This window comes from Aotus nancymaae, unplaced genomic scaffold (assembly GCF_030222135.1).
Source record: "Aotus nancymaae isolate 86718 unplaced genomic scaffold, 86718_ANA_hifiasm-v0.15.2.pri h1tg000020l, whole genome shotgun sequence".
Classification (NCBI taxonomy): Eukaryota; Metazoa; Chordata; class Mammalia; order Primates; family Aotidae; genus Aotus; species Aotus nancymaae.
Genome location: NW_026988432.1, coordinates 4,181,058 through 4,193,565, shown reverse-complemented (window position 1 = coordinate 4,193,565; position 12,508 = coordinate 4,181,058). Strand labels below are relative to the sequence as shown.

General features: G+C 47.6%; 1 protein-coding gene across 2 annotated transcripts in view; it reads right to left on the bottom strand.

Moving 5' to 3' along the window:
- The window catches only part of LOC105726114 (cytochrome b5), a 36,170-nt gene extending 24,823 nt beyond the window's left edge, over positions 1-11,347 (bottom strand). For both annotated transcript variants that reach the window (XM_012465410.3, XM_012465411.3), the window contains exon 1: positions 11,133-11,347. In XM_012465410.3, coding sequence (XP_012320833.1) covers positions 11,133-11,261 — 129 coding nt within the window. In that variant the 5' untranslated portion in view covers positions 11,262-11,347. The remainder of the gene's footprint in view (positions 1-11,132) is intronic.
- Positions 11,348-12,508: the final 1,161 nt, after the last annotated feature.

Sequence of the window (12,508 nt, the reverse complement as noted above, 5' to 3'; positions counted from 1 at the left end):
AGTGGTAGATGAGTGATGACCTAAGAGAAGCTGTTACTCTAACTACGATCTGTCTTGAGCTGGAATGGCCAAAAGATGAGATAAGGCCAGGTGCAGTAGCTCATGCCTATAACCCCAGCACTTTGGGTGGCCAAGGTGGGCGAATCACCTGAGGTCAAGAGTTCAAGACCAGCCTGGCCAACATGGCAAAACCCCATCTCTACTAAAAACTACAAAAATTAGCTGGGCGAGGTGTTGGGCACCTATAATCCCAGCTACTTGGGAGGCTGAGGCAGGGATAACTGCTTGAACCCGGGAGGCAGAGAGCCAAGAATACCAGTCACTCCAGCCTGGACAGAGTGAGACCCCATCTCAAAAATAAATAAATAGAATATAAAAGATGAGATAACAGAAGAGCCTCCGCTGAGCCCAGAGGGAGAAAGAAAGGAGGCCTAATGGTGGCATGTACCCATCTCTCTCTTTTGTTTTGTTTTTCCCTCTCCATACCAAATAACTAGGTCTCTGCTTCCTTTTATGTTTAGTATTAATCATGATAAACTGGTGGAAACATGCAGGTGAGACAAAGGAGATAAAACAAGGTATCGGAAAATTATTAAATCTCATCCAATAGCCATTCCGTATCAGTTTTCTAGTACTGATAAACTTTTCATTCTTCATTCAGTCAATAAATACTTATTTAGTCCTTTCTATTGCCAGCATTGTTCTAAGAGCTGGATTTATCAGAGCATGAAAGAGAAAAAGTCCTGCATTCACAGAGCATACGTTTCTAGTGGAAGGACACAGACAAGCAAAAACTAACAAATGAGTAAATTACACCGTATGTTACAAGGTAATACAAGCTACAGGGGAAAAATTCAGCAGCGTAACTGGGCTCAGGAGTGCAGGGCTGGGGTAACTTCCAGGTTTAAATATGGTGGTCAGGATACGAGGCGATAGTGAGTGAGCACTCAAAGGAGGTGAGGCAGGAAGCCATACGTTATTTGGGGAGAAAAACCTTCCAGTGCAAAGAATGGAAAATGGATCACGCTTCCACCATGTCTAAGAATTCTTTGCCTCATCCTAAGTCACTTTAAAAAGTTTTACATTTTGGCCAGGTGCAGTGGCTCATGCCTGTAATTCCAGCACTTTGGGAGGCCAAGGCAGGTAGACCACTTGAGCCTGAGAAGTTTGAGATCAGCTGGACAACATGGCAAAACCCTGTCTCTACCAAAATATATATATATATATATATAAGCTGAGCATGGTGGTGCATGCCTGTAGCCCCAGCTACTTGGGAGGCTGAGGTTGGAGAATCACCTGAGTCCAGGTGGTGAAGGCTGCAGTGAACCATGATCACGCCATTGCACTCTAGCCTTAGTGACTGAGTGAGACCATGTCTCAAAGAAAAAAAAAAAGGTTATGATCTATGATTCATTCGGAGTTAATTTTGGCTTAAGATGTGAAGTTTATGTCAAGGCTTATATTTTTGGCTATTGATGTCCAGTTGTTCCAGAATGGTGTGCTGAAAAGGCTATCCTTCCTCCATCGAATTGCTTTTCCATCTCTGTCAACAATGAGGTGGAAATCTTTGTGTGAGTCCATCTCTGACCTCTCTATTCTGCTGCATGGACATATGCATGTGTCTCTCTGCCAGAACTACACTTTCCTTACAACTACAGCCATATCCTAAGTCCTAAAATTGGGCAGTGTGATCAGCCCTTGAAGGGTTTAAACAGAGTATACTGACCCAATCTGACTTCAAAAATGTCACTCTGTCATGGTGAGAATATGCTGTTGGGGGCAGGAGGGGACCAACCAGGGGAACAGCATCAGAGATGGCAAAGAATGGTGAGATTCTGACATTATGAAAGTGAAGCCCACAGAACGTCCTGGTGGACTGGATGTGGAGATGAGAACAAGAGAAGAGAGGAGTACGACCCCCAGGATTTTGGCCTGAACAACTGGGAGAATGGAACTGCCATCTGCTGAGATGGGGACCTGTGAGGGAGCAGGTGTGGGACAGGAAATCAGTTCAGTGTTTCACACTTGGGGTGAGAAGCCTAGCCTCAGGGATACAAGAGCCAGTTCAGGACAGAGGTCTTTCTGGCCAGGATGTCATTAGCACATTACAGCCATGCTACTGTGTAAGCCTGCCAAAGTGGAAAAGCCCAGGCCCCAGGGGGCCCTCCAATAAGGAGGTCAAACCAAAGAGATTCAGAAAAGGAGACAGAAGGTGGAGGGAGGAGGGACCCAGGAGGGAACGGCAACCCAGGGGGGCAAGCATCTATGTCAGAGTCTGCTGAGCCATTGTGTTGAGAACTGAGAACTGACAAGCCACCTCGGGAGACCTTGGCAACCACAGCCCTTGCAGTGAACGGGTGTGGTATAAAAGGGAACGGAGGAGGTGGACTGGAGTCCCAGCCTAACCCTTTCAAAGGGTTCTACTACATAGGGGAGCAGAAAAAATCCTGGAGAGGGCAGGAGAGTCAAGGGAGGCCGTGTGTGTGTGTGTGTGTGTGTGTGTGTGTGTGTGTGTGTGTGTTTCAGGGGAGAAGGGACTGTGTGTGCATTTTGCAGGAGAAGAGGGTGTGTGTGTATTTGTGTGTGTGTATATGTGTGTCTGTGTGTGTTTTTCAGGGGAGAAGGGAGTGTGTGTTTTGCAGGAGAAGAGAAAAAACAGCAGGAACACTAATGAGAATAACCCAGCGGGGTGCGGGCCCGAGGGGCCTGGTTTACTCCTGGAATCATCCTCCAAGGATCAGCAGGTGACTTAGGGAACTTCTGTGAGTGAGAAGGGGAACTAGATCTCAGGTGGGCTCAGGGCAGGAAGAGACTGGAAAATGCAGACAAAAGTGCTCCCTTCCCTTTAAGTCTCCTCTTTCTTTCTAGTGACTTCATGGAAGCCTCCCTCTATGCCTTGTGTTCTAAGCTCTGAGACAATGTCACAATCCAGACTTTCACAATAAAGTCCCACTAGCTTCTAAGTGCGCAATCCTCAGGGCCAAAATCTCAGGCCAAGGTCTACAGAGCAAGAAGAATCACACGCGTATGTGTGTGGAGAAAGGGGAAAAAAGTAAGATAGTCACAGAGCAGGGGCTCGTGTCTGTTCCTTCACCAGGCTCTCCTTTCCCATCCTAGAAAGAGTCACTTCCTGGCATCCGACAAGGGCCAGGTGCACAGCAGCCAGGCAGGCAGGAGCCCTCATCGTGCGGAGAAAGCAGTAGACAGACAGGCGGCGTATCACAACTGGTTGGTCTAACTGCGAGCAGAGGCACAAAACGGGATGGGACACTGTGCTGAGACCTAAACAGGACTGAGGCCGACAGAGGAGAAACCAGGGCAAAGGTTTTAAGGCAGAAACAAGTTTGGCTTGTTTGAGAAACAGAGAGAGGGTCAATGTGATCAGGTGTGGGCATTAGCAAGGAGGGGAGGGTGTTATCTGCTGAGGTGAGGGAGGTAGTTAAGGGCCGGATCACTCAGAGCTTTCTAAACCAGGACAAAGAGATAAGATTTTATTCTAAATGCAACAGGAAGCCATTGAAAGGAACTGAATGGAGAAATGACAATCTGTTTCCAAAAGACAAAGGCTTTTTTGGTGTTTCTTCTAGAAATCTCACTTTTTAATGCAATAAATAGCATATATTACTCAAGCTGAAAACTCATAAAACCGCCACCCATTTGATGGAACTAACGAAATACTGAGAATTTCCTGCCCAGGGGCCACCATGAAAGGTGGCAAAGACACAAAAGAGGCCATGCCAGGGCATCTGCTCTCAGCTTGGAGGAGAAAGCTGTTCTAACACCCTGCAGCCAACCACGTGGCAAATGCAGAGGGAATGTGGGCCCAGAAGGGGTTGGGGAGAGATTAATTGAACCCACTGAGGAATTTATCAGAGCAGGACCCTCCTCTGATTTCCATTTAAACAATCCCTCCCAGGGCAGTCATTTAAGAGGCCTTTTCCAAAACAACATTGGCCTCCTCACACATACCCACCACACGGGTAAGCAATCAGCTTCCTAACCAAAACCACACCAATGCTTCAGCCCCTGCCTGGTGACAGCAGCATCCAGGTCAGGAACAGAGACTGTACAGACTCCACCCGACTCTATTTAAAAACTCCTCTACAAGAAACAAGAATGGCTGTTTCCTTCACCTCCTAGAAGGCAACATAGTAAACTGACAATGGATGGAAAGAAAAGCATATTTTTGCCCACTAACCTTCCAAGGGTTTTGGCTTTGTTCAGATCTTTGCATCACAAATTCCCTTTGCTTTCTCCCTGGTTCCCAGAGAGAACTCTCCAGTGATGGAGGTCTCCAGCAAATGACAGCAACTCTGTATCAGTGGGATGGACTTTTGCTTTCAAAGCTACACTAGTTCTCTTCGGTACTCCTTGGGTCTGAAGCCTCAGCAGCAGACTCAGCACTGAAGACACTGGGCCGCAGCGCCCATAGCCTGGATTGAAGCCCTGCCTTTGCTCCTTATTGGCTGTGGGACTTGCTGAGCAAGCTGCAAAATCTCCCTAAGCCACACTATCTAATCTTTAAAAGGGAGGACACTCACCACCAACCCCACAGGGTTGTTTTGAAGGTTAAAAGCACAGGCCAGGCACAGTGGCTCACACCTGTAATCTCAGCACTTTGGGAGGCCAAGGTTGGTGGATCACCTGAGATCAGGAGTTCGAGACCAACCTGACTAACATGATGAAACCTCATCTCTACTGAAAATACAAAATTAGTCAGCATGGTGGCTCATGCCTGTAATCCCAGCTACTTCAGAGGCTGAGGAAAAATAATCGCTTGAACCCAGTAGGTGGAAGGTTGTTGTGTGCGGAGATTGCACCATTGCACTCCAGCCTGGACAAGAGCGAAACTCTATCTCAAAAAAAAAATTAAAAGCAAAAACACAAAGCTTTTATGTGCAAAAAACACTTAGCATACTCCCTAGCACATACTGAATGTCCATAAACATAGAGCCAATGTCCACTGCTATCGCTTTTCTTATTAGCTCACTAGGGACTGCTGGGGATGGGAGGATTAAAGAATTGCATTTACTTAACACTTTCTGAGGAGAGAGAAAGAAGGCTGAATATATTTTTCAACCCAGCTAATTCTGGACACAGCTGCACAAAGCTTGATGAATAGGTCTGCCAAGAACAAACAATAGCAGGCACTAAAAGAATCAAGCTAGAAACGGATACCCCCAAGGCCTTCAGCTACAGAAGAGTTCAAGTGATTCCGTTTCAAACAGGCTCCTGTGCCCACCAGCCAGGCAGAGGGGGCCCTTAACTGAGCCTAGAGGCTGTGAATCACCCTACCCTTCCCCGAAGTCCGCGTCCCTTATCCTCTGCACCCTCCAGAGCCTCCCCAGCATCAGCGCTGGTTCACATGACATCATTTCGGCATGGGCCTGTCTAGAGACAGAATTCTACAGATGTAAGAAAGTAACTTCTAGCCACCATCCACAGAGATGTCAGCTCTCCCTAAGCCAACAGGCAGCACAGGCCAGATTCTATTCAACAGCAAGAACTGAGATGTCCCCACCCAGTCTTCAGCTCACCCTCCCGGTCCCCATGTTAGAATTCTGAAGAGGCACTGAACAGAGAAATGACAGCTTCTCTGTTACTATAGTTACCCAGTTACTACCTACACTCAAGACTATGTTCCCAAGAAAACTAGGTCCAAGGGTAACATGGAAGAAAGCACACTGGGTTAACATGTAGGGAATGGCTCTGAGCCTGCTACTCAGCTTCCCGAGCAGTCAGCTGCTGCCTCCCATCACTTTACTGATGCTCTGAGCCTTCAGACAATGAAATTCTTTCATAGAATACACAGGTATTACTCGCCACAGCTGCACTTTTAAGAGAATTTATAAGCTAAAGGTGCTAAAAAATTATTCTATACATTTCCCCTTCTGACAGAAATATACAGCCAAATAATTCAGGAAGGGAGGCGAGTAAGGTGCGACCAAGTTCCTCAGCTCCTAGGAACTGAGAAACACACACGCTGCTGTGCCAGCCCTCAGAGTGGCCAACAGGACAAACCACCCCAGGGCGCTCTGGTAGCACGCATCAAAATGTAGAGTGGCTCATGCCTGTAATCCCAGCACTTTGGGAGGCCAAAGGGGACAGATTACTGAGCACAGGCACTCGAGACCAGCCTGGGCAACACAAGACTCCATCTCTACAAAAAAATACAAAAATCAGCTGGGCATGGTGGCTCACACCTGTGTTCCCAGCTATTTAAGAGGGAAGAATGCTTGAGCCTTGAAGATTGAGGCTGCAGTGAGCTGAGATCGCACCACTGCACTCCAGCCTGGGCAACAGAGCAAGGAGAGAGGATTCTGTACGTTAGGATCCCTCTATCCAATCAGGAGGCAGCCTGGGAACAGGAGTTACTGAAATTCAGGACTGCTGCCACAACACCTGTTTAGTGGGAAAATGGCAGATTACAGGGCAGCATGCAGAGCACATTTCCATGGCTGTGAAGCACATCCATGAGCAGGGCATTGTGTGGCAAGTGTGCAAGCTGCTCGTGCGGCCACCTTCAGGTAGCAGAGCTCCAGGCAGCTTTGATTTTCTTCTTTGCAGTTTTCCACACTGTCCAATTCCTTAACATCATCATGTATTATTTTCCCCTTAAACTTACGTTTAAAAGCTCCCAAAATGGGATGATTTCCAATCACGCAAAGCATACACTCCTGGAAAATCATATACCAAGTGAATATTTGTATTTTGAATCGTTTTGTTTACTAATTAACATAATTTCTGAGATATGTTCCCACTAAATAATGTACCTTCCACATAAAAATCGTAACAATTTATTTTAAAATTTTAATTCAATCAAAATATAGTCATGTAAATGCCTTCTCTTTACATACTTTTTCCAATGTTTTCACACGTATTATTTCTCTCAATGTAGATGCCAGTGACAGAGTAGTCCCCACTTCAGAACAAGGAAAGTGACTGAAAGAACTACTTGACTTGCCCAAGGTCACCTCCTTGATAGGTCTATAGCCAGGTCCAGTTTCCTAACCCCAGCCCAATGCTTTCCCATGAGTGCCCAGAGGGACCCGGGTTGTTCAGACTCCACTCAACTACAAAGGCGCTTATCAGCCATCTTTCACAGGAGGACTTTTCAGAATACCAGACATTCACATTAAGTCAAATTGAGCATATTATTTAGTCCTTGATTTGCCAAAGCTGGCTTGCCTGTGTTTTCCCTTCCTTGTTTATAATTTTCATCCACCTTAAAGATAATCAAAAAGCAAAAGTTAATTTGCTGTTTCTTTACTGTTTTCTTTACTGTTTCAAAACGAAGTCACCTCTTGGAACCTTTTTTCAAAAGTAGCAACAGGTTACCAAAAAACAAAGAGCTATATGTAGAAATATATAAAAGACCCACGGGTTCACATGCCCCAGGTGGCCTTCTAAGATGTGGTTTTGCTATTACTTTACCCAAGATGCATAAGCCGCTAACACTACCAACGATACCTTTGTATTTTCCTCCTATGAACTTCAGAATTTCTAAGTTTTATTTACCTAACAGTATGTATTAAATAATGTTCCCATTTTATATACATCAAAGACATATTTGCCAATTGCAACCTGTCGCATGAGATTCAGAATATAATCAAAGTTTTTTGCAAAAAGGAAAGGCATTTAGTATTTTCTCCCTAAATATGGCAGCTTTAACAAGGGGAAAGAGGTCTATGCAACGTAGGCAGCCATGTTCGAAGGAAAATAGCAAAGAGCAAGTCCCTACAAGAAAACCTGCTAGAAAGACACTCTTAAGACTCCAAAAATCAAAGTGAGTCAGGAGCCAATAGCTTCTATGAGGTAGAATGCTGTAAAGAACATTTAAGGCTCAGGTCCAAGACTATCAGAATCCCAGGATCACTAGAAAATGCTCCACAGAAACAAGTTTCCATTTTTATGATGTAAAGGGAGAGGAGACAACTTGACAAAAAGACATCCTGCTTTATACAATTTTCCAGGACAATGTCTGTTTCACAAATCAAACACCCACTGATTTGAACCCAAAGCAACAGCTAATGTAACTTATTCATTACAGGATACCTTTTTCTCTCCCCTCCACTGAATAAATGCTGCTGCCCAAATCACGGAAAGGGAAACGCAAACATTTCTCCCCGGCCCTAAATGCCTAAGTTTTCATTTCATATAACTGTCCTTTGAAGTTCTATGATCAAGCAAAGACTCAATTTCACAAATATAAACTCAAAAACTAGAACTCAGGATTGAAAAAAAAAATCTAGTTCAAAATATGTAGGCAATAAAGCTCAAAATCTTTTAAGTATCAGACAGTGACTAAGCACCTGCTGCTATGTAGACTGCTGTTAATAAGAAGCCAGTCTTCCCTCATAGGTTTCTACCCCTCCTCCTAAACAACAAAACAGCTTTAGAGGCCAGTATTTCAGGAGGTCGGAGCACAGGTTGCACAACAACTGAGCTTCAACCTGTGTTCTTGGCTTGTACCAGACAGCAGGGCAGGATCCTGCCACCACCGCACCATATACCTTCTCAACATGAACGCAGACGTGTAGGTCAATCTAGGATACTCTACAAGAATGGGAAATATTCAGCCGTGAGAAATCTTGTCCATACAGATGCGGAAACTCAGAGTAAACAGTCTAGCCCATAATGACTGAAAGTTCATTTGAGAATCAGGAGGGGAAGAGAAATCTTTCATATTTATGTAAATTAGGTGAGATAAAATATTTTTAAGTTACCACGCAAAGGCTTCATGAAATTCTGGAGCCTTTCAACAACAGAAGACAGGAAAGAGGTCCTGGCAAGCGGGGAAGAGAGACAGAGACATTCTGCGCTCATTTCTGTTTTAAAAGTAGGTAAACGACAAAAAGGCTGGCCTCATAAAACAATGGAAATGAGAGGAAAGTAGGAAGAAGTAAAACCGCCTGGCAGAGCAGTGTGCTGAAGACCTCTGAGTGAGGAGACGTGAGCTTATCTGAGATGTAACCCCAGGAACGCAGGAAGTCGCCTGCAAGGAATCCTGGGCCGAACCCAGAGAGAGGCTCCCAAAGGTCTTGCTGGGGGCTGGGAAGCCAATGACTAGTACATGCAATAAGAAGAGATGGTCACAGAAAGTCAAAGCAAATAATAAAGACATGTCCATAAAAGGTCGAATCCGGAGGCCTTGCTTTTTTCTAAGTTCCACGTGCCTTTTCCCAGAACCACAGGCTGGCAGACAGTGGAGGCAGAAGGCGTGCAGTTCTCCCGACGCCTGAAAATCCCTCCAACTGCCTAGACTCAACAGGACCAAAACCTAACTCCTTGTTTCTCCCAGACCCTAGCCTCCTCACTCAGGCCATCCTCCTCTTCATTCAGGGGGTTAGCTACCTTCCTGTTCATTTTATTTGAAATGCAGTGTCCACAAAATCTTTAAGAATAAAGAAATTTGTTTTCAGTGAATTTACTCACTCAAAAACTTATCTCTCAGCTTTTCTCAGAAAATTTGTGCACAATCCCCCCTTTCCTGACTCACAGGAATGAAATGTGAAAGTAAATGGTTTCGAGTACATTTTAACAAGAATCTTCTCTTCCTTACTATCTCCTTCTAAAAATCTACCCCTAAAAGTCATGTACAATAACCTCAGTAATTCTCAAGTAGGAGAGATTATATGCCCTTGGGGACCTCTGACAATATCTGGAGACATTTCTGGTTGCTATAAATAGGAGGAGTAGGGCTGGGAGGAAATAGGGGAGGCGGTGGCCCAGGCCTGGAGTGCAGCGGCGTGATCTTGGCTCACTGCAACCTCCGCCTCCCAGGTTCCAGGGATTCTCCTGACTACAGGTGTGCGCCACCAAACTTGGCTAATTTTTGTATTTTGGGGGTTAGGCATTTCACCATGTTGGTCAGGCTGGTCTCGAACTCCTAGACTCAAGTGATCCGCCTGCCTCGGCCTCCCAAAGTGCTGTGATTACAGGTGTGAGCCAGGTACTTGGCCCAGCCTTATTTTTTAAAACAGGCCTTTTGATTTTAATATTTTCTGCAAAACCAAAGTCCTCTGATGTAAACTGTGATCCAGCTCAGACCAGGCCTCTATTTCTGTCTCCCTGCTTCCCCACTATGTAAAAAATTCCCATCACTAAACCTTCTCATTATTGGGAGAGGGGCGTGTATACGTGTTAAGATTTATGATTCAGACTCCCACAAAGTGGGAAAACACTTCCAGAGGATCTAAGACAATAACCAAAAACGCCTTAGTGTGTGCGGCAGAAATTATAATCGAAAGCAAAAATCTTATCAAAGGAATGTCTTCCTTTAAGTTAACGACGTCATTTTACACCTTCCAAAGCTGCTAGGGGCGAGTCCCAAAGCAGAACGTGCGCTACTCTACCTGGCCTCGTCCTCTGCACTTGCTGGAGCTACACACCCCGCGGTCTCAGGAGTCAAGCACTGCACCTGGCTGCCAAAGCGTGACTGGCAGAGGTTAATTAACACCTGGCCTCCTCCAGGTGAACGCGAACGCGAGTGGGTAGGGACTGCAAGGTCGGCCCGTGGGTGCCACGGGAAGCGAGGGCTCGGACCACACTCGACCTCCGCACTCGGGGTCCCCGCAGGCGGGATCCGCGGCTCTCGGGGTGGGTGGTCTCCAGCCCGCCACTCCGGGAATGCCGCCGGTCCTGGATGGACATCCTTCTACTCAAACCCAACGGTGAAAGGGATCCTTTAAAACCCCGGCGTAGCTGCGCGCTCTCCTGGTAAGAAGCTCCAGCACCGCCGCAGGGCCCGGGCGCCGGCTCCTGCCCAGTGCGCCCTCGGCGCACGCAGCGAGGAAGCCGCCGCTCCCGGGCGCTCCCAGGTGCACTGCGCGCGCCGGTGTGCGGATTCAGGGAGCGCTCCCAGGTGTGTACGCGCAGGTGTGCGGACTCGGAGTGGCGCCCCCAGGCGTACACGCGCAGGTGTGCGGACTCGGAGGGGCGCTCCCAGGCGTACACGCGCAGTGAGCGGACTCGGGGAGAGCTCCCAGGTGTGTACAGGCAAGTGAGCGAACGCGGGGGGCGCGCCCAGGCGTACGTGTGCGGACTCGGGACTGCGAACTACGGGTCATGCCAGGGAACCCCCAAACCCGGCCCACGCTCCCTGCGCCCCAAACCGCTCATCACTAACTCACCTCTTCCAGAAATTTGGTCAAATCGTACACCTTGTGGTGCAGGATTAGCCAGGTGCTCTTGCTGTGGTTGTGCTTCTGAATCTCCTCGAGAGTGTAGTACTTCACGGCCTCGTCAGACTTCTCGGCCATCTCTGCTCGCCGCCAGCCAGGTCCAGCACACAGAGCAGCGTCGGGTGGAGCAGAACGGACGACTCGGCCAGCTCCACCCGGGACAGTCCCCGCGCCGGTCACCGCACCGAGGGCTGGGCGACCGGCTCAGGGGCGGGGCGCCATAGAAGGACCTCCGAGGGTTGGCCAGTATCCTTGTCACTCAAAAGTCCCCGCCTAAGGCCGACCCCCACGCCCTCAGCCAGCCCAAGCGTGGTCCCGCCCAGCGTGCGGGTGTTAATTGGCTGCCGGAGTTGCCCATCACAATATGCCCGCTGCCGCAGCGCCCGGACGCCACGACGGAACTCCAAGGAGTCTGCGCGGAAGGGCGAGACAAAAGCGGGCTAGGGCAGAGGTGGGAGGTCGGAGGCGTCCCTGCGGGTTAAGCGTGCGAGAGAGCGAGGGGCACCAGCGGGCATCTATGGGCCCGGTGCAGAGTACATTCTTGTGAGGGCAGCGACCTCGGCCGCGAATCGCGGGACTTTCCTAATCGCGGCAGCCTGAGTCCCAGAAGTTAATTTGTAACAACGGTAACTGTCCAAGTCCATGTGGGCGTCTCGGGGAGCCGTTGGCAGGCACCGGAGAGATGAAAGCCCCGTGCGCGCTAGAAAACGGTTTCGCAACTCATCTCGGGAAGCAGATGCGCTGCCCCCCAAAAATAAACGACGAACTTTGCCTGACCTCGCTGGGGCTTTGGAATGCCTCATCCTCACAGGAAAAAAATCCAGGGAAATCATCTTTTCCATAAAAAGTTAAAGTGTCCAAATTATTTCTGTGGCTCTGAAGTAGTTATTCTGCGGTTCTCCAGTGACGGCAAGGCCATGCTATATACGTACAGGCTATGTACGTTTAAGGTAAATCAGATTGTCTTCTAGGAGTCTGAAAGAGAACCTCCCCAAAGGGCACCCTCTTTCCCTTCTAACACAAGGGAAATACCACATATAAAGAGCTACAAATATTTGAAGGAGGAAGAAAAGAGAAAAAAAATTCCAGCATGTTAAAATTTGATATTTTATTTAGTCCTTTTGAGCAATGCTAGTTAATTCCAAAAGGAACAACGTGAGAGGTTACACATGTGGGGTCCTCCATCCTTCCAGGGACTCAGAAGGCTCCTATACATACTAGGTGTCTGATGAATGCGAGCTCCCTTTTACCCTGCTTATCTCCTCCATAGGAATGCATACCTATCCAGAAAAAAAACCCACACACACACATTTTTTAAGTATTCC